General features: G+C 40.3%; 2 protein-coding genes across 8 annotated transcripts in view; both read right to left on the bottom strand.

Moving 5' to 3' along the window:
• Window positions 1-15,312, bottom strand: part of ttyh1 (tweety family member 1) — a 20,467-nt gene extending 5,155 nt beyond the window's left edge. The window contains exons 1-9 of one of the 3 annotated variants that reach the window (XM_032519316.1): window positions 14,534-15,312; window positions 10,854-11,019; window positions 9,153-9,382; window positions 6,587-6,698; window positions 3,605-3,939; window positions 2,202-2,297; window positions 1,984-2,056; window positions 463-538; window positions 250-305 (exon numbers count right to left, since the gene is read on the bottom strand). In XM_032519316.1, the coding sequence (XP_032375207.1) occupies window positions 250-305; window positions 463-538; window positions 1,984-2,056; window positions 2,202-2,297; window positions 3,605-3,939; window positions 6,587-6,698; window positions 9,153-9,382; window positions 10,854-10,988 (1,113 nt within the window). In that variant the 5' untranslated portion in view covers window positions 10,989-11,019; window positions 14,534-15,312. The remainder of the gene's footprint in view (window positions 1-249; window positions 306-462; window positions 539-1,983; window positions 2,057-2,201; window positions 2,298-3,604; window positions 3,940-6,586; window positions 6,699-9,152; window positions 9,383-10,853; window positions 11,020-14,533) is intronic. The other 2 variants (XM_032519314.1, XM_032519317.1) reach the window with 2 other exon arrangements.
• leng9 (leukocyte receptor cluster (LRC) member 9) lies at window positions 6,297-24,791 on the bottom strand. 5 transcript variants are annotated; one of them, XM_032519319.1, is made up of 8 exons: window positions 24,119-24,491; window positions 22,373-22,460; window positions 21,343-21,458; window positions 20,919-21,248; window positions 20,542-20,791; window positions 18,424-18,541; window positions 17,639-18,331; window positions 6,297-6,315 (listed from the first exon to the last, which is right to left on the bottom strand). In XM_032519319.1, exons 1-7 carry the CDS (start codon window positions 24,282-24,284, stop codon window positions 17,666-17,668), a joined length of 1,734 nt encoding a protein of 577 aa, XP_032375210.1. In that variant the 5' UTR covers window positions 24,285-24,491; the 3' UTR covers window positions 6,297-6,315; window positions 17,639-17,665. The 5 variants fall into 5 exon arrangements, with proteins under 5 accessions (XP_032375210.1, XP_032375213.1, XP_032375212.1 ...); XM_032519322.1 differs by lacking the exon at window positions 6,297-6,315 and adding an exon at window positions 24,538-24,791 and having other exon boundaries at window positions 16,094-18,331; window positions 24,119-24,277; XM_032519321.1 differs by lacking the exon at window positions 6,297-6,315 and having other exon boundaries at window positions 16,094-18,331; window positions 20,542-20,779; window positions 24,119-24,494.

Raw genomic sequence — 24,791 nt, 5'->3', positions numbered from 1 at the left:
CATTGTTGCTCATATATATCATTAATATGCTAAGAGAGTAGCTATTTATCTGAAGAGTATTTATCTGAAGATTTAAGGACAGGACACGCAGCAGCAGCTGTGCCCCCTCTCCTCAAATAATTTATCCTTCACTGGCCTTGAGCAAGTCTGACATGCAACCTGTTCACTTGCATCAATGAGGGTGAGCGTGTCAGCTAAATGTTCTATGTTATATACACAAGACATGTGATTGACAGGAGGTCACATTACCTGCTGGAATGGACTGTTCATGCGCCTGCTGCAGGTCAGGTAATAATCCAACACATCTGAATGGCCAGCAAAACACCAGTGCACAACACATCAGTGCATAATAGAAACATTTTACTCATTGTGCTGACATGAGCACAGTTGGGAGGTAAATCAAGTGCATTGCAGAAATGGGAAACAACTAGCACTTTGTACAGGAACAGATTGATACTGTACCTGAGCTTGTCCCAGTGTTGAAGTGGGTGGAGTTGACTACAAACGTGTTTGGATCTGAGCAGAAGTCACTGAGAGCCTGGCAAAGCAGCGAGAGTGACGGGGAGCGCGAGAAAGGATGACAGGAAAAAAAGAGAGAAAAAAACATCAGGAGAGAGAGGGACAGATGAAGCCAAAGTGGGAGGGCAAGAGAAAATGATCACAAGGGAAAAGTTAGTAGACACACTGACCGACTGACATACTTACCTCCTCAGATATATCACAGCTGCTCACAATACAGTGGCACATATTGATCTGTGTGCATCACATGCTGTCCTGGATGAACCTGCTCTACGCTCATCACTGATATCCTCCCCTCTGTTTGTCCATTTCATATCTACACACGCCTGTACCCTCTGGCTTGTTTTTTGAAGAGGATGCATTTAGGTCATAGATAGCACACCCACAAACCAACTCTGCTTGAGATCGCCCCACCAGAAGAGGGAGTGAGAGCCACACAGAGAGCCCAGCAGCTGACGGGAAAATCGGCGACCAGGGACAGAATAAAGTGGGCAGGCCCACAGCTGCCCCATTGTTTCCCTGTCAGTGACCAGGGACAGAGCAGCTCTGTGTGGACCCACAGGCCTTGGGACCATCTCCCGCCAGCCCCACATGACACAAAGTCTCTTAAAGTGGGCAGCAGTGCTGAAAAACAGCCATTTACCCTCTTCACACACCCCCACGCCTGACCAAAACCCTTTCCCCATCAGAGAGTATGACTAAACTTCACAGGGAGAAATGAAAAAGGACACTCCTCTGTTTGAGACATAAAAACTTTCTCTGTTCTTTGTTCTTGATAAATGTTACTGACTAGATTTATGTCTGTAAGACACAGCACACTGCTAATGTTGTCATGTTTGGGCATTAAAAGCAGAAAATTGTCCAGCAGAATGTTAGTGAATTTTACTTTCACAGGATTACACTCACACTTCCACCTCCTTGCAGGCTCAGTCTGAAGCCCCAAGGGGCCGAGGTACAGCAGCGGCTTCATGTCTTCCACTGTTGATGGCAAGCTGATGCTTTGCCCACTCTGTCTCTCTCTCACTTCACTTTAGTTCTTGCTCTCTCTCTCTTAAACCCAAGATGCACTCTCCTGCTCTTCCTCTCCCTTCCTCACTCTTATTAAAAGCACTCCTCTCTTCCATCTTCCATCTTTACTTCTCCACGCCAAACGCCCACACACAAATCACTTACACAAAAAACACACACTTTAGTGCACAAACACAATTTGTTCACAAACGCGCTTGTGCACACGCACATTGAATCTTTAATCTCTGTTCCATTTTCCTGCCTCTTTGGTGCTCTGCCACAACTGCAGCGTTTCCTAGGAGGCAGATCTTTTCTCAGTTTTGGCCTCATGTAGCTCTCTTCCCTCAGCTGAGATCCCTCCCATGACAATCCCATTCACTTCCTATTCCTCCAGCCCTTCATCCCTCCGCTCCCACCCTCCAGCCTGGCTTCACCAATTTTATTGGGTCTACTCACCACTACAGTGGCTGTCTCCAAGCCCAGGGAGCCCCAGCTTAGGAAGAGAGCCAGCCACGCCAGCACTGTCATCCTGTGGGGGGAACAGCACAAACTCTTCAGCCAAGAGGACACCAAGAGGACCATCAATCCAGTGTTGTATGGTCTGTGTCTAAAGATATAAGAGTGCGTGCGTGCCGTGCGTGCGTGCGTGCGTGCGTGCGTGCGTGCATACTCACAGGATGAGCAGCCAGCGAGCTTGCTTGGCCAGTCCCAGCAGGATGAACAGACACACTATGAGGTCAAGCAGCAGCAACAACACGTATGATAGCCACCTAGTATAACAAAGAAACACAACATAAAGCAAGTGTGCAAGGTTATTGTTGAACTTAAAACAAAAAAATCTCCAAAAAAGTGCCATGTAAAACTCTCTGTAATTTACTTTCTAGTTTTTGTTGTTATGCTGTTTTAACTCATAGGGGATACCACACGGCAGCCAGTAATGTTGCTGCTTTAAAAAAAAAAACTGTGGTTAGCACACTCCTTTTTCAGTTGCAATTTCAAGCTTTTTAAAAGCGTATTAGTTTTTGATTATGTCATCTTAGCCGGTGTGTTTTTGGTGATGTGTGAAATATGCAAATATGCAACGTTCCTTTCAACACATTCAGATTTTTCCGCCTGATGTGGGATTAAAACTTGCTATCTTTGTCCACCATTCCAATAATTAAAACTCCTGAGTCTAATAAGATTATTCTGTTAACACTACTGATCTGGAATATGCATTAATGTCTCTATTAAAGAGAAATGAGACATTCACTCAATGTCTGCCTGTGGTCAGCTTGAATAGCTTTGTTTGCTATTTAAGATAAGACACAAGACTCCCTTGTCTGAGATCAGGTGGTTAGAATGAGGTTGAACCTTACGTCACCTCTCACTGTTTAAAGGGAGACATTACATTGTCTGTCTTTGCTGTGTGTGGTCAGTCTGTGTCTAAACTACTTTCCTATTGTTATTATTATGGAATATGGAATATAAAACCATCCCATCGACCTATTATGAGTGAGAACATTTTTCTCATTTTTAAGAAGAAAGTTTCTATTGCATTACCCTTAACAAATGCAGCCATCTTTATAAACATGCAACATTTATCAAATGCTGGATCATATGGTTTCCTCAGACTCTCACACTCAGAGCATGGGTGCGTGTCAGTGTTGATAAACAGCTGCTGACCATTGTGAAATTGGTCCAGATGGTTTATGTGCATGCTCTTCCTAATCTAATAAAAATGATGGATTGTATTTTACCTACTGAAGCTTTTGCTAAACAAGTTGTAAAAAGACTATCTAAGTAAATGTACGTCTAAATGGAAACTAGTGCAATAATCATCTCTTATTCATTTATAATTGAAAATGTTTTTGTTCATAAAAGGCATGTTGATTTGTGTGCTTGCTGTTGACAAGTTCAAAATACTGTTTTTTCCTTCCAGTTTGAGCCAAATTATGTAGTTCTTGCAAGGGAACTACTTTAAATGTTTTTAAATTTGGAAATTACAGACCTATTAAAAAGTGTTACCTAACTCTCAGCTGACTTTTTTAGTTTTTGTTTATATTGAATTGGCCTTGAATCTGGACTGCAGCCTCACCTGTAGTCCTCATTGACCATCAGCGTGTTGGCCGCCCAGCCAGGTGAGAAGGGGCTGGGCATCAAGCCACTGGTAGGCACCACTGTAGGGGCCACAGAGGGAGGTACTGGGGTTAAAGGTATGATGGACGCCCCACTGATACTGTCGTTCCCTAGGCCAGCATCCACACTGGCCCGAGCCATGGAGATGGAGGACAGGAGGTTGATCACGTTCTCGGATAACCGCCGGCAGTTCCGCGTCGACACCAAGAACGGTTTACTGCCGGTAAAGAGCTCCTCCATTGAGGTCAGGGGGCCAGAGACAGACAGCTGCAGCCCAGAAATTGTGTCTGAAATCTTGGAGAGGAAGGAAGGAAGAATGTGAGGGGACTTACAGAAAGTGGGATGGAAACCACAAAACAGAGATGATGATGCTCATAAAATCGTGGTCAGCTGTGAGGGATTTGGTTATGAGATAGAGAACAGAAGATTGTGGGCATCTGGTGTCTCAGCTCGCTAATGCATGTCCCTCACAATCTATAACATAAGTTAAAAACCAGAGGCTAAATCCTTCACTTTCACTCCTACTCACCTAAAGTGATTTTTCTAATTGCCTTTGATGTGAAAATACTTTTAAATATACGACACCTCAAGGTCTCTTAAGTTGGTTAAGAGGAGATGGTCGATGGCTGCAGTACAGAGACAGATGTAAACACATTCCTTTTGTATGAATCATGAGTAATTTGTTATCTGTCTCATTCAGAATCGAGTCGTTTTAAGCCTATTGTGTTTGCAGCTGCTGCTTTTTTGTAAAGCTTCTTTTTTGTTATCTAATATCACTATTACATACACATTCCTGTATTTTACATAAATGTACACAACTAAATTTATAGTCTTAGTTTTTGTTTGTTTAGCTTTAGTCCATGCTTATTACATGATTGCTCTTATGTACCCCGTCTACCTTGCCTGGGTCCAGACCTTAGAATCTGCCCACTCTTCAAGTGTAACGAGTTGAAAATTCTGTCTTATCTCAACCAATTGTCTACCAGCAGCAGGATTTCTTTCCTTCCTCAGGAAGGTTTTCTTTTGCTTTGCATTTCAGTTTTCTATATTTTCTAATACTATATATACTATATATACCATATACGAACTGTTTCACTGTGTTAAAAGCTGTAGAACATGTCACAAAGTCCTTACAGTATATGCAGGAAAAGTATCAATAGCTAAAAGAGCTACATGAAAAACAGAATCAATGCAGGATGTCATGTGTGCATTTTTCTCTGTTTGAGTTCAGTATTCATTTGAAAATCTGCATAGCTAGACAGAACTAAAATAGCTTAATTCCTTTTCACTGAGCGACATGTAGAGTGAGAGAGTTAGTTCATATTTGTCACTTATTTTATAATGCTCCTTGTTTTGTTAGTTTGTCAAAACAATCTTCTAATAGATGTCAATGGGTGTGTTTGGTGCTGAAAAGGTTGCACATGTCTGTGTTGTGTGGGAGGGCAAGAGTGGTCTTCCATGAAAAAGAAATCACTATGAAGAGATGCCTTTGTTTAAAACAGTTAGGGAAGCACTGGGGTAAATTTTCCTGCTCTGACTAACTCTCCAGTGGGAGTAAGTTTCTTGATAATTGTGTCTTATTATTCACATTTAGCAAATTATTGCTTGTATTTAATATAATCAATACAGAAAAGGTAATGCCTGCCCACTTAACTTCATGCTACAAATGTTTAATAATGACAACATCTCAATCTTACTTGGGACTGCATCAGGTCTAAATGTTTGAAAAAAGGAAACCACATCCATATTTACACGTCATGCGCACCAATAGGCTGACAAGCTCTATGATGGAAAGTACTTTCGATGTACTTTATTGAATTGTTAATTGTTTTTGGATGTGTTGTTACCCTGGGCGTTGTGGATAAACCACCATCACAGAGCTCGTCAGCTGGCTGGTGTGCGTGATGTGTAAATATAGATGTGGATTCCACAACAGGATCTGTTACAAGGGGTGAATGTAGTGTACCCCAACGCAAAACGGCATTTGGGAAGTCATCATTTTCTTGCATTGCCATGACTCAATGGAATACTCCGCCAACAGACATTACTTCATGTAGAAGTCCCCACGCCTTCTCACATCTTGCAAAGCGTTGGCTACTGTCAAGACAAGAGTGTACACATCTATGAATTGTGTGTGTGTGTGTGTGTGTGTGTGTGTGTGTGTGTGTGTGTGGTGTTGTGTGTGTGGGTGTGTGTGGTGTGTGTGTGTGTGTGTGTGTGTGTGTGTGTGGGGGCAGCCTGCCCTGTCTAAACTGTTTTATACATTGTCTTTTTGCCTTTTTCCGTTATTTTATTTAATAACTTCTTTCTCTATACTATTTCCTATGTATTTGTCCATCAACCTGCCAAGGACTATAGTTGATTAGATTCATGTTTTATTGTGCGCTGTCCCTAAAATAAATAAATTACATTACATTACTTTCTTTCAACAGATATCAAATGTTAATTATTAATAATAATTATATTATGAATAACATTCTCAACAATGTCTGCATGCCTATTTCCTCGCACTCTCTCACTCACTGTGTTTAATGCTATTGCTTTATGAGTGCCAGAGCAGATATCCCGCTCCAATTTTAATAATTGATATGTAAGTTTCTTTGATATGAATGGATATGACATGAACTGATTAACACATGTGTTTTCCCCCACTCATTATGTACTGTAGTTCTACTGACCTGTATATTCTACAGTAGAAGGAGGACATTTAGCAGTTTGACACATAAACCACTGTCTGACCCCAGGGAAATCGATGAAAACACGAGTTTGTTGCTCATTTTCTCTTTCTCACTGCAGAACCCATGTGAGCATGAGTGAGTGCGTGCGCACTCCCACACGCACAGGCAGGCATGCACACACACACACACACACACACACACACACCACACACCACACACAGATATTCTGCATGACAGTTTGTTTGCAGACTTGCAACACTTACCAGCAGATCGATGGAAGCTAGCGTATAATTGGCTGTGAGAAGAGACGAGGTCAACTGATACATCCCATCATTAGCCTCGCTGTTGCCATAGAAACCGATGCCTATGGCAACACTGCAAAGGGAGAAAAAATGTAGAAACATCTGTGAGGGTTTATATATATAGTGTGTGTGTGTGTGTGTGGTGGTGTGTGTGTGTGTGTGTGTGTGTGTGTGTGTGTGTGTGTGTGTGTGTGTGTGTGTGTGTGTGGTGTGTGGTGTGTGTGTGGTCTTGTTTAACAATATTGTGAGGTCCAAAACCGAGAGTCCAGTTTACTTATGGGGTCCCAACAGCTTTGTTGGGCCAAAATGCTGGCCCCCACAACTTTAAAGGGCTGTTTGATGGTTAAGCCTTGGTTTTAGGATTAGGGTTTGAATTAGCTTATGGTTAGGGTGAGGTTAAGGGTTATGGTTAGACATTAAGTTGTGTTGGTTAAGGTTAGGGTAAGGGGCTAAGGAATGCATAATGTCAATGACAGGTCCCCACAGAGATAGTGCTACAAACTCTGTGTGTGTGTGTGTGTGAGAGAGAGAGAGAGAGAGAGAGAGAGAGAGAGAGATGGGGGGAATAGTAGAACAGATAGCAGAGGCAGTAATGTTTAATTTAGTGTGTATGTACATGTTAAATGAATGTGACACAAGAAGACAGCGCTGGAGAGGATGGGATATGTGTGAGCTGGATAAGCATACCAACAGTGGAGTGCCGGGGAAGGAATAAATAGATGATGGGAAAAAGATGACTCTTAGCTCAACGGTTAAGCTTCAGCAAGGAAAATATTCGAAATGGTAAACAGCGACATGTTTACACATCTTTCCGTTATTCAAATATTCAGATTAACGCTTGGGACAGATGTTCGTCAAATCCCCTCAAACCCAAGAGGAATGGTATGACCCAATCTCCCACAAAGTATGTGACCCAGATTAGAAAGCAGGGGGGAAAGGAAAAGGAGGAATGTGTGTCTGTGTGTGCTTTGCATTTCTCAGTGCCTTATGCAGCTGCATTTCAAATGACCTGTGACAAAATGTTGTTTTACCTGTGACAAAAAGGCCACCATCTGGGGGAAACATCGTCACATGAAACATTTTCAAAAGGTAAACTGCTGCATTATTTTTTCATCCAGTCTAGCATAGAAAGCTCCTGTATCGAGCATCAGAGGAGGAGAGGACTACTTTACATTACAGTTCATAAGGGAGAAACACAAACCACATTAACCCACAGTCTGTATATGATGACATCATTATGACAGCTGAGATCAGATCCCGGTACATTATGTTCTGTGATGTAACAATACAGTTTTGGTGCATGTAAAGACTGGAATATAATTACAAGCACTGCTGAACCATTCAATTGCACTATAATTGTATTATAACACACAGCTGGGCATGTAGCTTTAAATTTAAAAGGTCTGATGGGCAGCCATGCTTTTTTGTCAGTGACTATTGCTTCACAAGAGCGTCTTGGACAGATGTCAAGCAGCATTTCTGTACAAGGTCCATGCAGAGACAGTGTACTGACTTGATGACTGCATGGTCACCAGATCTGAGAGTAACACCCATGGGTAAATGACTACTGAAGGTGAGTGAGTTGAGATCACCAACACACACACACACACACACACACACACACACACACACACACACACACACACACACACACACACACACATACATACATACACACATACACACACACTCACACACACTTACACACACACACACACACACACACACACACTCACACAATGCTGTCATAGGCCTGTGGTTGGTAAACAGCAACTTAACGTGACCATCAGCTGTCATCCAGGCCTCCTTTCCTCTCCAGTGCCATTGGTGACAGTGGTATGTGAGAGACTAAAAAGCACATGACAATGGAGAGGGTGACAGCTTGTGATTCACAGCCTTGTTGCTGTTCCACCTAAAAGAACTGTGCTTCATTAAAATGCTGAGGTAATTGTAATTTGCTCTAGCATTTCTAGGTTTTAGTTACTTAATACTTCACTACATTTGCACACACAAAAAACATTAACTTGCAGCTCCTTTCTCATATCTATGGGTTGATCGCAGTTTCACCGAGGAACGAGTTACCTGTTAAACTTCTTAGATGGTTCAACATTTTGGGAAATGAGCTTATTCGCTTTTTTGCAGAGGAAATACGGAAATACGGATAATGGAAATACTCCACTTTGAGTAAAAGTCTTGTAGTAAGTACACTTTCTAGTAAGTAGTGTACTTTAAGTATTGAAAGTAATTGTGATGTTGTGATATATGTATATATTGTATTATTATTACTGGAGTTTTATTACACATTGCTGAGGGATGTCTTAGGGACATTTTATTGTTGTCACTGGTTGAGGTGCAGCTAATTGACTGAATACTGCTGGGTTGTTGCATCATATTTTATGAGCTTGAAAAAAATCTACAAAGTAACCAGTACTTATTTACTACTGTGAACTAATACTTTATGATTTTATGTACTCCTACTTAAGTAAGAGTATAAAGAGCTCTGTGGTTGATAATGACGGCTTCTTACCAGCAAAGCGTGACAGCCGCCACCGCCACCCACGTGACACAACAGATGCCCCGCCCCTTCTTTCCGCTGTAACCGTGACCCGTGCTGGCATCTTCATCCTCCTCCTCCTCCTCCGATCCCTCGCTCCGGTCACCACGGTGACAGCAACAGTAGTGTATGAGGAAGGAGAGGACTACCAAGAGGGAGATGACAAGCGCGATGGCCGATAAACTGGACAAAACCAGCAGAGTCTGAGAAAAGGGAGAGGAGGAAAAGAAAGGATTAGTCAGTGAATGAGAAAAATGGCACTTCAATTGTATTTCGACAAGTGGACAAGAGCAATTTGAGAAAATTCCAACTAATCCTGTTAAATTACATAGCTCTGTCACATTGTCCCACCCCCATTAAGCACCAGGAGATGGTGATTAAAAAGGTATAAGAAGATAAATTGTGTGCAGGAAAGGATAAAGGATACAGATATGCGCTGTTTGCAAACAGACATTGACAAAGATGGAAATGTAACGTAATTAATTTGAGGGGATTGTTGACCATTCATTCTTATTTCAAAGGCTTTAACCTGTGAATCCCTGATATGCACCATTGTAAATATTAATGTCACTAATCTCTATCAGACTTTGCTTTTGATCAGGCTCCATGTTGTAAAGTCAACATTACTGAAATGCATTTTGCTTCAACACATATCTACAGCATTATCCTCATCCATCTGCCCATCCGTCACTCCCCATTCCTCCACCTTCTCTCTATCTCAGGTCCTGCTCTCTGAAGCCCCTCCTCATCGCTCCACTCCACCCACCCCTCTTTCCCAACGCTCTCACTCGCTTTCTCTCCCCACACTCCCCTCTCTTTCTTTCTATCCACACCACTGAATCTCTATTAATAATCTGTGACCTACTTAAATACATTCACTGCCACTCTCTCACTCCCACTCTGACTCTCTCTATTTCTCTCTCTCTGCCCAGTCTTCTGTTAAGCAACCTCCTTGCATTACTCATTCCCTCTCTCATTCTCTCTCTCAGAGCACTTTCAGTCTCTTTTGTCTTTCTGTTCTGCAGGATAATTTGCGTCCCCCCTCTCTTTTTGTACCGCAGAGAAGTCACAAACATGCTCTGTGACACACTGCTGGCTGTAGCATTTTGTGTGAGAGCCTGTTGGAGGAGAAGAAGGATGAAACCTTGCATTTCGCAGCAGAAACTGCACAGTTAGAACCACACAGACAAAAGCTGTGGAAACCTGCAAGAGGGCTCAAACCATGTTGAATCTCATGCACCTGAAACTAAATTGCATAAAATATCTGCATTCACAGAGGTAGAGGTGCAAGAGACAATTTAGAAGAGAATTGCAACATCCACAGCAGCATAGAAAATGAAAAATGATGTGCTAAGACTTTCTTGTCTTTATACTTATGGTTGTCTTTAGACTCTGGACTTTCTAGTGCAATCTTACCACCGATAATTAGGTTAATGAGTTGGCATGAAAAAGTGTTTAAGGGACTGTAAATGTAATCATTGTAGCGCTGCAGACTGCAGTAACATTCAGGGCTCTATGGAGCAATTTAAAGTGTGAAGTGTGAATTAATTGTAGGGCAATGTACTTGTACAGTTATAACTACAAATGAAGCAACAGGGCTGTAAGTATTATGCAACGTGGCGCCTCAGATTGGACAGTTACTGTACAGCATGTGGTGTGGCAGGTGTCTGTTACCTGCTGGTACTCCCAGCTGTCAGGGACAAAGATGTTGTCCTTCATCTGCATGGTGAGGTCCAGCCGGGGGAGGGCGTGACACACTCTCACCCACAGTGAAGGGGTATAGCTGGGCACTGTTGTCATGGCAGCCATTTTCAACTGTGCTGGGTCCCCCTCCTCCACCCTGCGGGATAGAAAGAGAAGAAGGAATGCTCAGAACAACAGGGATGTGAAGTAAAAGCAGAGGAGATGGAAAGAGAGTAAGGCTGGATGAAGGACTTCCTTAGCTGAGAGGACAGAAAGGAAACCGCAAACTTAGTGGAGACAATTTTTGACCAGTGACCTGTGCAAAATAAGAGTCAAAGTGTAGCCATGCTCTTGAGGGTGTAAATCTGTGTACAAACCTCACTCAGAGCAGAGGCAGTGGTGTTCTGTTCTTTTGCTTTACCTGTAACACTTCACGTACAACAGAGTTTGGCTTCACTGGTCTTCCTCATGACACCATAAAGGATCATAACTAATTTGTTATCAGCTTTACCTGTCACAATGTTCACTTTAATATTTTTGAAACAGAAAACAGACGTCTTTTGTTGAGGAGCATGTGATGTGCTCCGAGTTCAAACAAACTGTCAATTAATTTATCAGTTGATTAGTCAAGTGGCCAACAGAAAATTCATCTACATCAATTTTGGTAATCATTTGATTAAGTCATTTGATCAAGGAAAAGTTTGCCTTTTTTGATGCCACTTTTAAACAATTTTTTTAAATTTCATCAGCCTGGCGTCGCCAGACTAAGTCACAAATGAGCAAATGAAACATGCGCTTGCAGACTGATCCAGACTAACACTTCATGGCACATAACAATTAATTGATAAATCAAAAAATGATCATCAGATTAAATAATAATAATTACATGGATTACATGACTATATATAACAAATAGCTGTTGTTCACAGACCTCTCTTAACCTTATGAAAGGTTATCTGGCAGAGTGTATGCAGGAGAAGAACATTGTATAAGGTACAAAGAGGACTATTATACAAAGAATGCTATATATGACTGCATCATCAACCACTGCTTAAAGCTGGCCAAGGGGGAGAAAGTAGGGTAAAAAAGGGGGTAAATCCGTTTAGTCAAAACATACACTGAAATCCTCATCACAATGACAGAGCAGAGGGGGAACAGAGGGCGAGACGAGAGCCTGGTTGGCCTCTGATACCGGCTGCCCAGATTAAGAGACCATCAGAGCTTTACTGTTTAAGAAAGGAGCATTATAAGACAGCCCAAGAGAGGAGAGCACACAGAGAAGCGTTCACAACAACACCACTGATTCTTAAATACAAAGGGTTAAACAGCTCCGCTCAATGCTGATATTATAGACAGATACAGTAATGTCACATAGATTTGGAATTAAAGGCCTATACTGTCTTTTAAGGCAGCTGTTATGTATTCAATAAAACTCTCAATTAGCCCTGTTGAGGCTTTTTACTGTCCCTATTGATTCATGCATAATTGTGTTAAATACTGTGCCTGATCAAAAAAAAAGTTTAGATTTAGCCACATGTCACATTCAATGTCAGACAATTTCCTATTCATATTTTGGGCGTTTATGCCTCACAACAAGTTTGTTCATAGGCCAGACAGGGCTGCAGTAAGCCCATTACAATCAGCCTGTTCACTTTAATGGTTCCAGCAGCCCAACTGTCACAAATCGAATCATTGCCAAACTCCATTTCCCTTATTAAAATGACGCTGAACATAATGGTTCACACATGCTGCGAGAGTTGCATTCATCCACCGCATCAGCAGTGTAAACAAACTGTGTGCTGTTATATTTATATATTCCTTTATATCCATTTATCTTGAGTGAGTTCATTAGATTACATGTTGTATAGGAGCTGTGAGGTAGGTCTATGAGGTGCAATTATCAAACTTGGAGACAATAAAAGCTTTTTAAGAGGCATAATAATCAAGCAAGGGAATAAGTCCACAATCAAAAGAGAATCAGTCAACCTGTGACCACCAACACCAATAAAGTGGGTCAATATAGAAAAGCATTTCCTTTGATGGATGACAATATTGCACTAATGATTTTCACAGCGGTGTGAATACACCATATAACCCCCCTTTATCAAACAATTAAATATAAAGAAATATGAATCACCAGCATGGCAGCAGGTTATCTGTCTTACTGTGATATCACTTCTCGCCGTAAATTAATTCAAGATGTGTAGAAATAGACACAAGGTCAAAGTTCAGGTTGGATTCTCCAGCAACCCAGAAAGGTATTGAGGCTACCTAATGACGTGCTGATGGAAGTGAGGAGGGGGGGGTCACAGTCCTCTGTAGCAGTAGTTACTCAACAGTTGTCACAGATAGGAAGACTCAATTTGACGTGAGGTCTCCTGCCAGCTTGTTATCATGCCTTTTACCATTGCATAACTGAGACACATAAATGTGATTTTGAGTTCAGTTGGTGGAGAGGAAAAGAAAAAAAGGAAGAGACGAGGAGAGGGTTGGCGGAGACTCTCACCCAACCATCAGTTCTTAAGAAAAATAATTAGAAAAAAACAGGCAAATAATTCTGTTGCCTTCAGTCTGCACGGAGCTCAGACTACACGGGGAGTGAAATCACTTGCGTGATATGAGACTCCATGATGTCTGAATGTAAAGAAAAGGGCCATTTTGTGAAGCAGCTAATGAGAGCAAGGCTGAGGCATCTCTGTCAACTGAATTTAGGATCATCTTCAGCACATAAAATTCATCTCCACCTTCATCTTTTTATGACAATACAACTCTCTTAAGTACAAGATATAATTAATGTGGCCCTTGTGCTGCTGAAATGATGCACATTTCCAATTTGCCTCATAAAATCCTTTATAATTCACACCGAGTGGTCGTCTAACAGCCTCTCAACAACAACCTTAACGAGTGTAATTTATGTTAAGGCATTACAGTCTCACGACACACTTCATCAGCCAGGAGAAATTTCAATAACATCTTTACAAAGGTTGCAAAGTGTATCTTTACCTACTCCCACGAAGCAACAAAGAAAACAAGAATATTCTCAATTAAAATTCAACTTCCACTTTACAGTTATCTATAAAATTAATGCTCAGCTCTGCAACAATGAACCTTCAAAGTGAGTGCAGCTGACCGAAGGTAAGTGAGTGCAGCTCATAGTCAGTAAGTCAGAGCGAATCAGTGCTTTGATGTGTGCTAGAGTCCAGCATGACAAGTGGATGGTGACAAAATGCTTCTACACTAGTGACCGAACTGACAAACCAATGCAGAACAAAATGCATTACATTATTAACACATTATAATGCAGATCGAAACAAATAGTCCAAAAATCATTTAGAGGAAATATGTGACAAATTAAACTATAACTGGGTGGAGAATAGTTGAATGCAATTGATCCATTACAGCATTTCATTCCCCAAATAAGAATTCATCTATTAGGTGTGATAGTTGAAAAGATTAGAATAAATTCATTTTGACAATATGGTGTACTGCTTTCATGAACATCCATTAAGCATATTTGAAAAGATAAGCAGGGATCAAAATGACCAATATATTGTGATGTGGTGTAATGTGCATACATATCATATTTCACTTGATGATTGATCTTTTCTACCATATCAACAATTAAGCCATGATCGACAGGAGAAAGAGAGAGAGAAAGAACAGTCTCTTACCTCTCTCGGTTGTGTCGGGAGGTTCTCTCTCCTCTCCTCTAGTCTTCGCCGGTGTTCGTAAAATATTTACCCACTCAAAGAGGTATACTGCCAGCCTTCAACGCTTGATGCTCTTGAAAAAACATCATCCTGAAGAAAAGGCATGGAGACATGCCAAAAATATGTCAAAATGGGAAAAAGAAGGGAAAGATTTGCCAATAATTATTGAAAATATTAAATAACCACTAATTGTATGGTTGTCTGGTGACAGTGGAGAGGTGCTTGTGTTGATGGATGAGAGGAGCTCTCAGTGAGAGCGAATGAGTGAGAGAGGTAGAGAGAGAGACAGAGAGAGCGAGAGAGAGAGAGAGAGAGAGAGAGAGGGATTAAGATTGAGGAGACACCCCTAAGGGACCCTTTATTGTTGAATTGTAGCCCATCGTAGTTTAACACCCAAGTGACTTCTCAACACGACAGCAACACGATATTGCCCAAAGATAATTTATCTGTTAACATGGATTAGCAGGGTCTAACCCCTCACTCACTTAATACTGAGGCACACTTCTAATACCGACCCCCACCACACATTCATGCACACTCCCATCAACCTGACCAATCTCCGTCCAGACTACCACACTGAACCCTGACCAGATTACTGAAAGAGTAAAAATGCAGCCAACTGTGAGCGCTAAATAAGAGTGAAAGGAGATATTTAAAAAAAAAAAAAATCCACTCACATGTTGGATGCAAGATAGTGAACTCCTGCCTATGAAAGAACTGTTAAGGCTGCAACGTGTCGAGAGCTAATGTGAAGTAGAGATGCGCATAGAATTAGAGTAAGAGAAGCGAAGAAGCACATAGATTAGTATAGGGAGCGGGAAGATGCAGCGAAAGGCAAAATAAAACAGTAGATACAGTGGAGAAAAAATAAAAGTGTTTTTTCCAGGGAGTGATGCTGAGAGAAAGAAGAGGGAGGGTGAGAGATGTAGTGAACAATGAATAGAGAAGGGTGGAAAGCGACATGCAATGGATTTTTTTGGGCAAAACCAGCTTTCAGTGGAGGCTGCAGAGCAGCATCAACACTGATTCAGTGACAAGGATGCAGAGGAGAACATGACAGAAGTGATGAGAGTGTGCTGATAAAGATGCTCTTTGGGTGATTTAGCTGAGAAATTCATTAGAGATATAATGGTGAAACACAAGAGTAAAAAGAGTACGGTGTTTGTCTGCCATTGGAGAAAGGGGGGCAGAAGCGAACGAGCAAAGAGGGAGGGGGCGGCGTTAGTTTTTCTGTGTCACTGAAAGAGAGTGGGGGAAGGGAGGCAGGGAGATAATGCGAATGAGAGAGCAAACAGTAGAGCCAGAGAGCATACTCACTGACTCATATAGCTTATGTAGTGTATAGGTGTGTGTGTGTGTGTGTGTGTGGGTGTGAGAAAGAAGACAGAAAATTATATCATGTATGCAAGAGTTGTTCAGGAAACGTTCTCCGTGTGTCTGTATGCTCAACTACAACAACAGCAACAATACCCCATCCAGGCCATCCATCACTGCACTGATAAAATATCACAACTCACAGGATTTAAAATAACCAATTCAATATTTAATGTCCTTCACAATCTAGCGGTTATAATTTATTGTAAACGGCATACAAAGTCATCGTTCTTGTAGAACACCATCCATACAACATTCATATGAATTATATATTATAGGCAGCAGAGTAAAACTACTTTGGCTAATTCATTTCAGTAAAGAAAACACATTTTCCCCCTCATATTTATGCCTCATACATAACGTATGCCTTTATGGCGCATATGTCCAGTCTGTGTAGTTGTAAAACAGTCAATATCAATGTAAAGAGAGAAGTTGGCCCTGAACACCTTATTTTGCCCATCAGATTATAATGAGAGGCAACGGAAATTTATTTCTACATAAGTCATGTTATATTTAAAGAAAGTACCTATTCTACTCTGCATCCTGTGAGTTTAATGACTCAAAGCTGATTTAAAACCTTTCACAACTATTTCCATTTGTCCCCTTCAGGGCCTAAAGGCAGATTAGACTATGAACTATGTACAGTGCAGTTCTTCATGATTCATACTAAGGGTTCCAGTTTGACTACAGCTGCAACTAATGGTATTATTGTGTAGCAATTAATCTGATTATTCTCTCATTTAAATCATTCATTTTGATCAATGCATTTTTTTGAAAATTGTAAAGAAAAAAAGGAAATCTCTTTAAATCATCTGTTTAGTAACCAACAATCAAACAAAAATGTTCATGTTACTACAACATCAGGCCAAGTAAAGCAGCATCAGCATGTCAGTAGAGATAGAGAAGCTAGCACTAGGGCATTTTGCTTGACTTTAATTAAATCAATCAAAAGTGGTTGCTAAGTAATTTTCTGTTTATCCACTGATCAATTCATTGACTTATAATTTTCTGATTGCCCCTGTCGCCTAGTGCTTGCCCTTGGTGGGAACTGTTGGGTTGTAAATAACATCACAGAGTACGGTCTAGACCTGCTCTTTTATGAAAAGCACAAAGAGATAACTGTTGTTGTGATTTAGCGCTATATAAATAAAATTGAAATTGAATTGAAATTGAATTTTAGATCTAATGTTGAAAGATGTTTTATTTGGCACTTGTGGGATTTATAGTGCATTTATAATTTAGAACAAATTAAAAAACTGATAAAACTGATAAAATATTCTTCTGTTCAGGCAGGTAAAGTTTGCTTTTAGCAAGCTCTGGATGTTTTATATCAGCTCGCATTTTAAATTCCCTGTATTCTTCTGTGTGTACATTTCTCATCTTGAAATATCAATAGGAGATATTACGATGTACGCCCTTAACAGATGTAATTGCATTCATTAAGGAAAATAAATGTATTTTTCATCATATCATAAGTTAAGTGTAGTAGACTTTTGCATCTTAATACTGTTTTACTATAATTAAACATAGCGTTTTTTGAAGTGCTAAGATAATTTTACTCCCTTTAGGACTTTATATAACCTGGTAATCTTTAAAAGTACATCTTAAACATTTTAAAAACTTAAAACACAGACATTAGATTTGGTCAATGAGGCCACATGGCTAGTGAAAATCTCAGAGGTATTAACATACATGCATGCAAAATGGCCCACTCTTCTATTATCGAAGAGTTACTGTGCACACGGTCTGATAAAAACCATCTACTTTGGAACCTCCCATTGCACAAAGGTGTAAGGTGTTTACTGGCAGACGGCCAAAATTTAAACCCTTGCCCACCTTTAGGTCCCTCACCCCTTCAAAAATCCTGTCTCCCTCAATACCCACTACCTTGGCCAGTGTGAGGTGGTAGCGCGGATTGTAGGAGTCCTTGTGGAGAAAGCCCTCCTTCCTGTAGGCCTCCTGCAGGCCACTGTTGAGCTGCTGGAGGTGAAGCTGAGGCTGGGGGCTGAGGAACAGCACCCTCCCATTGAAATGTTTCAGCCTCACGGGGAAGGTCAGAGACACCGGCGGGTTACGATCCAAATGAGCAAACCGTCGCAGGATCTCCCCAGCAGCAGCTACCTCAGCTGGGCCGGGCAAATTCAGGAGGCACATGGTGACATGGAGGCTCGGGGCGTTTTGCCAGTGAGGGGCAGAGGAGGGCAGAAGGGAGGTGATCTCCTCCTTCAGCTGCTGGAAACCGGAGAGGATAGCAGGAGTGTTGGCCTTGAAGGTGATGAAGTGCGTGGGTCGTTTTTTAGGGGGGCGACCAACACCACGCTTCTCCTCTCTCTGCTTCCGAGGGGCTAATGGATTTTGGCTGATGTTCATCGCAACAAGGTAACTCTGTGTATAGTAGAGAGGAGAGCATCACTGTTAAACCTGAACTGTAATAGTTGGATAATAAGGTATTTCAGGATAAACTGTGCTGTACAAACCAAAGCATCTTCATTATTTTCCCAGCTTTCTTTCCATTCAATCTCTTCCGCACCCTCCATTTTTACACTTACACCCTCTTTTTGGGATAAGGACATTTGGTTTGTTGAAGCCGTAGGTCTAAAATCAAAACATTTGAGTAAAATTACTCAAAAGGGAGGAGAGTATATTGCAAGATTGCTTTCCAAGTAACAAGACATACAATTTCATGAATGTAAAATGTTGTCTTAGGAACACAGTAAAAACTAAGTACTAACTAACTTAGTACTAACTAAGTAATACTCTTATGCCATTGCGTTGTGTAATGAATGTAAAATAGTAATAATAATAATAATAAAATACAAAAACAATATTTTAACGTCTTCAAATGTCTTGATTTGTCCAACAAACAGTCCAAAACCCAAAATGTATTCAGCTTACTATCATCTATGACAAAGAAATTATTATTGTCCAACTATTGTTATTCAGTTCTTTATTATTACAATATACATTTTTTTGGTTCTCCCTAACTTCTGCATACTTTCAGCTATTTAAACCATTCAACTTTTCAAATCTTCAGTCTTTCAGCAGATGATGGGACTTCTTCAATTATTTTTATACTATTTATACTTTTTCAAATATTAAGTTTTTAAACATTTTATTTTAACATTAAAGTCCATGAGAGCAGGCTTCAAAGCCTTCAAATCCTCTTCTGCTTCAAAACGCATCTCTTCCTACATTTTTTCACCTACAGACGTGATTCAAACTTAAACCATTTACGAAATGTTCAGGTATTCAGGGTGTGCTCAGTGTTTTGGTAAAAAAGCTGTTTAAGTTTAGTGTACATTTTAGGATTTTTCTGCATTTATAATGAGTGTGTATTGCATGAAGCAGAGTGTGGAGTGATTATCTTACTTCTCTCTCTATAACTTGCTCTTACGCCAACAATCTTAATTTGTCATGGACAATTTATATATCAAAACGTAGACATTTTTTTGTGTCATTTACGCAATATGAATTATACTTTCTGCTCAGTGAGCTTTCAAATGGCAACAGTTCCAAATCTTCCTCCATTCACTGCCATGTTAAAAAATTGTCCACATTTTTTAGCAAAACGCAGAGCGAAGCACTTTTTTAAATCACTGATGTGCCCACATTTTTAAGTTTATCCACATAAATTTTATATCAATAGGTTCACAAAGGCCTTCTGGTGCTCATGATGTGGTTATTTTATTGATATCTCGTATCCTTTTGGATGTATGACCATTTGTTTGAGAGCTTGTTCAGTGTCTGAATAGCTGGTGACACAGGTGACAGGTGCAGTCATTAACTAATTACAGATCCAATAGATAACATCACAAAGATGAAAGGCTTCCTAGCTGTGTTTAAAAACACGGCCAATGATCATATGTAGCCGTGACAACCATTTCCCAGACACTGCAATACTCTGTATGTCTGTCTGTCTCCATCTCTGTCTCATTATATATTACAATGTATAGCTTATTAAACAGATGATTTGGTTGTGGCGCAGTGGTTATGACGCATGCCTTTTGTGTGGGAGACCCGGGTTCAATTCCCACAGCAAAACCTCAATCAATGTATTCCCCATGAAGACAGTTAACCCCTAGTGATGGCCCAGTGGATATGGACTGGGGTTTGATCTCCGCTGTAGTACAACTTTAAATATAACATGACTTGCTTTATTATTCCATACGTTTTTTGGTTGTCCGTATCTTCTGCAAACTTTCAGTTATTAAAACCATTCAACTTTTAAAATCTAGCTCTACTACTCCAACTTCTTCTTACCGTTTTAAGCTATTCAACCTGGTTAGCCTTAGCAATTCAGCTATTCAGCATTCCCACACATTTTCTGCACGGAATTCATTTTCTAGTTATTATGTATTATTTGTTTATCAAAATAGTTGCAGATCCATAAACTAATCATTGCAGCTCTATTTTTTTTAAACTTAGAAATATATAACATTGCGAAAGCTAAAGATGATCTAATTCAGTTTCACTTTGACTAAGCAGGCATTTTTCATTGAACAAACAGTGTATAAAAGAGTATAAAAAGTGTAGACAGTAAAAAATGTTGTGTCAGTTTAATTTAAATAAATAAAGAATGAACATGAACACCAGACCTCATTGCACCCTCCTCCAAAATACATGTTACTTGTGATTCCAGTTGTTCCGGAGAAGTGTTTCCTTGACACTTTGGAGAGGATTGCGTTGAGTCAGGGGTGAAAGTATTCATCTCAGTCGGCTTTTCTTCCTCCAGATGTGTGTTCTCAGTATGAGTACATTCGTCTGTTTTACTCTCTTCCTGCCCACAGACACCAGGGGGCTGATCTTCTGTTGTTATAAGTCTGTCTTGGCCTTCTGTGTTCATTTCTTGTGAAACAAATAGTTTCATCAGTGTGAATTCTGTAGAGTAGTACTGACTTTTGTCAATTTTGTGTATACCAGTTTGTATCTTGTTGTGTGTAAGGTGGGGTAGCAATAAAGGGTCCACTCTTACCCTTTACTTCCTCCTCCTCTCCAAAGGGGGGAGCCAGAGATTGACCAGTGGAGCCAAACACCCTGTCTGTCCTACTGTGGCGGTCCCAGACGCGGTGCCCTCTGTAGGTGAAGTACTGGATCCTGTGTCTGGGCAGGGCCAGCTCAGAAGAGTAATCACAGTCGCAGGGGTCAGTGTCCCAGTTGAACTCATTGAAGGGACGCTCCAGCACACCAAGGAAGCGATCCACATAGCCCACTGCAAATTCTGATCCATCCACCGATGGGTCCCACAGTATCCGAGAGATAACGTCATCTGCTGTGCGCATGCGAGGCTTTTTGTTCACCTTTGCTGGAGAGTAAGATATGAATAAAAGTGTTAAAACACATTAATGTACGGAAAAAGTGGCCTCCTGTTGTCCTTATCAGATGACATGTGGAGTGACCTTTTTCCTCATATTTTGGCTTTGTGGCTTTATTCTTGTGTTTTTCCATCTTTTCGCCATCTTGTTTGTCACTCTGGTCAGATGAGACAGCCCCTGAATCATCTATTGATGTGTTACTAAGACAAGAGAGCAACGAGAGTGGAAAAAATGTCAGAAGGTACATGGCGAAGGTTAAGATGGAAAAAATGCTTTGTGAACTCAATTTGACACATTAACCTTCATGTAGCATGCTGAACTTTGAACAGCACCCATATTTAGTCATGAAGTGCAATATGAGCTATGACGGATCATTAAAAAAAACACACAATACAGTTTTTAACTTCCAAAATGACACCCTAACACTTGCAGATAGAGTTTAGCAATAAGGAAATGGCATTCAGACCAGCCATCAATCATTTAATGCTAGAAGTTGTGTTACAATGATTTTTAACCTCTTTGAGTTATAGTTATTTTAAAAAATGAAGTAGAAGTAAAAAAAAGAAAAGAATATTATATATACAGTATAAACTATAACAAGGTGGAGCTTATCAATATTAAGTTAAAGGCTTTCCATTTTATCAAGTCTGTCTTAAAACAATACCCACATTCCAATGTGTACAATGAAAGAGTTATTGGTTGCGGAAATTGTTGCAGATGTATATTTTCATGCAGAATATTGCGACAATATTGTAGGGTTGACAATTGGTTCTTTTACTAAACATTTTCACAATTAGATCTTAGATAAATAGTTATCTTTAATGTAGATATAATGGCTAAGTGGTTAAAGGCAAATAAGAGAACAGCTAGAACAGTCTGGTAAGTTCAGAAAACATCATCACTTCATTATAATACATCTTATAAAACCAAGAAAAGACAACACCGAAGCCATATTATGACATTTGACATCCAGAATCTAAGACAATATCTAGTCTCATATCACAATATCGATAAGATATGAATACATTGCCCAGCTCTATTGAAAAGTCATCCTTTATCATCATTATTCAGTCATTGTGTTGGTGAGTTTTCTTAAAAGGTAAAGCAAGCTGACCTGTGAGAGAAATTACATCTGTGGCCGAAACGACACTTTCCCTTCAGGAAAAATTGGCAAATGTTGACTCCAGCCTGTTCTGTTGAATCTGTCAATAATAAAGCAATAGAGAGAAAGTATAGAGTAAAAGGAAGTGGGGCAGATGTGTAATGAAACTGTAATGACAGCCTGTAATTGAGGTGAGCGATCTCCCAATATGGGTTCTGATTTAAATTTAATTAAAGAAACAAAGAAACGGCAAAACAGAAAAGCAGATTTTGTACAAAGTAACCCCAAGTAACTCCAGCAGCCTAGTCTTTGTGCCCTATTCATTCTGGACCAATATGTTGAGGGTCTCTCTCTGGTAAAGAGTAAACAAACATGATCACCACACCTTACCTACTCAACCGCCTGAGGCCCCCAGCGAGCAGAATACGACTCAGACAGTAACGTTGAAGAGAAAGGACAAGAAAATACCCATAACAGCAGGATGTTCTCAGATTAAACTGTTTACTTAAAACAGCAGGCTGGATAAATGAAAATATTATTATAAAAAAAAAAAAAAGTAATATGAGAAAGTGGAACTTAGAGCAGGAAATGAGGTATCTGTTTCTGCATGTGTTTTTAATACATGGTAGAGTTGACTCATGTTTGTGTCACACATAGATGTTTAATGTACAGCAACAGGAAATATAATCCCTAATAATCCCTAACCTGCTCTAAATTTTTAAACTCTTAATAAATTCCTTTTGATCCTTATCTTAAACAGGTCTGATATCACAATTGGTGACTAAATAAGTGATGTATCCTTTATAGGAAAACTGGAAGTGAAACAAAATCATGTATGACTTGTCCCAGAAGACTCAAATGTCAGCCGAGTTGTTGGACGTGGATGCCTGTAAACTCAAACACATACCACACACCCTGCAATGCTATTTCCAGATAGGAGACCTGGATGTGAGTAACGCCCCAAATCCCGTAATTATTAACTGTAAAGTCTTCCTTCCCACTGAGATAACACTGACTGGCACAGGTCGCGCAGATCATCAGAGAATGTGAGCAAATTTATAGTGGTCTTTCCACGACTGCCAGACATAAGATATCAGTATTAACAGACTGGAAGGGACTGGGTAAAATATTATTTATGAAATTCTTTATTCCTTGGAAAGATTGTCTGTATTTGAGCCTAGTCATACAAGTGAGGGAGGAGAAGCAGATAATAAATCTCTGTTTCATACTGGAGTTGTAGGTCAGAGCCAAAATTTACGTCTCGTGAATCACTTCCAAATCCCCTGGCCAATTTCAAGCAGAGCTTCCCGGCATGAAATGAAAATGTTGGATTTCATTACAATTGTCAGCTAACTTATTCAGCGCCGCTTTCCAATGAGAGGGGCTCCAGCCCCATGAAAGCATTACTAAGAATTTACTAGAAATCAGGGTTCACAGTAACATAGAACTGTGTCACAGATTGGGGAGTTAGATTCCAGAGCCGATCACTTGGTAAAGATTCAGATTTCAGTCATATTTACACCAGGCATTGCAAGAAAAAGTCCAGGATACTCAAGGTGAATGAGACAAGATTACATTTTACTGGAATTGTATTGGAAACTGGGTTTGGATATGACAGATAGCCTACAGTGAACTGATTGATTGCTATATTGTTCGGGGGAACCTATAGCCATATTTAATGCCTGAAACAAAGTTAACCTTCAGAGACCCATTTAACAAAAACCAAACAGTTACTAACCTGATATACTTTTTATTTACCTGCTGGGTCTTTTAGGACGTCTTTGCCACAGTGAGGGTCAGCAGGGACCCCTGCCTCTGGCCAGGGTGTGTCTGTCAGGTGGGTCCCATCATCTCTAGGGTCCTCTGCTGGAAATGGTGACACTCCTAACCCGTCTGAAGCCATGCTCAATCTGTGATCTGTCATTCAAAAAGACAAAGTTACATTAAAAACGTCTGCTGTTTCACTGCTGCTATACTTGTTTGATGGACAGAATGCCTAGAATAATCGGACACTCCTAAAACTGGAAAACTCAGCTAATGCGGAAGTGGTTGGTTTGCGTTCTAAAAACATTTAAACCCAACAACTCCCACAGACATAATTGTCATATTTAGAAAATACATATACAACATAAACACGTCTTTAAAAATAATCTTGAAAACATTGTTGACATACTAACCAAAGGAACAAACGATTCTGACTCTTTTTTTTTTCGCACTTTGACCCTGAGTTGGTTATTGCACAGTCATCATGGGAAATGTAGTTTTAAGATGTCTTTCGTCGACAAATTGCTTTGTGGAAACATTTTATAAAGCCTGAAATTCTCAAATACATCTGTTGTGTGCTAACTTTCGTATCGCTTTAAAAAATACTCGAGCCCTTTTCGCTTCAACAGTTAAAATTGCAACAACGTTCGCGCAGCTAAAACTGCCA

The sequence above is a fragment of the Etheostoma spectabile genome, chromosome 6 (genome assembly GCF_008692095.1).
Source record: "Etheostoma spectabile isolate EspeVRDwgs_2016 chromosome 6, UIUC_Espe_1.0, whole genome shotgun sequence".
NCBI classification, from domain to species: Eukaryota; Metazoa; Chordata; class Actinopteri; order Perciformes; family Percidae; genus Etheostoma; species Etheostoma spectabile.
This window is presented reverse-complemented; position numbering and strand designations above follow the sequence as displayed.

Coding starts and splice junctions, on each gene's coding strand:
- leng9 (XM_032519319.1), bottom strand. CDS start 24,284: ATGACAGATCACAGATTGAGCATGGCTTCAGACGGGTTAGGAGTGTCA. Junction 21,249..21,342: donor GCCAAAATATGAGGAAAAAG/GTCACTCCACAT, acceptor CTTACTCTCCAG/CAAAGGTGAACAAAAAGCCT. Junction 18,332..18,423: donor AAAATAATGAAGATGCTTTG/GTTTGTACAGCA, acceptor TACTATACACAG/AGTTACCTTGTTGCGATGAA.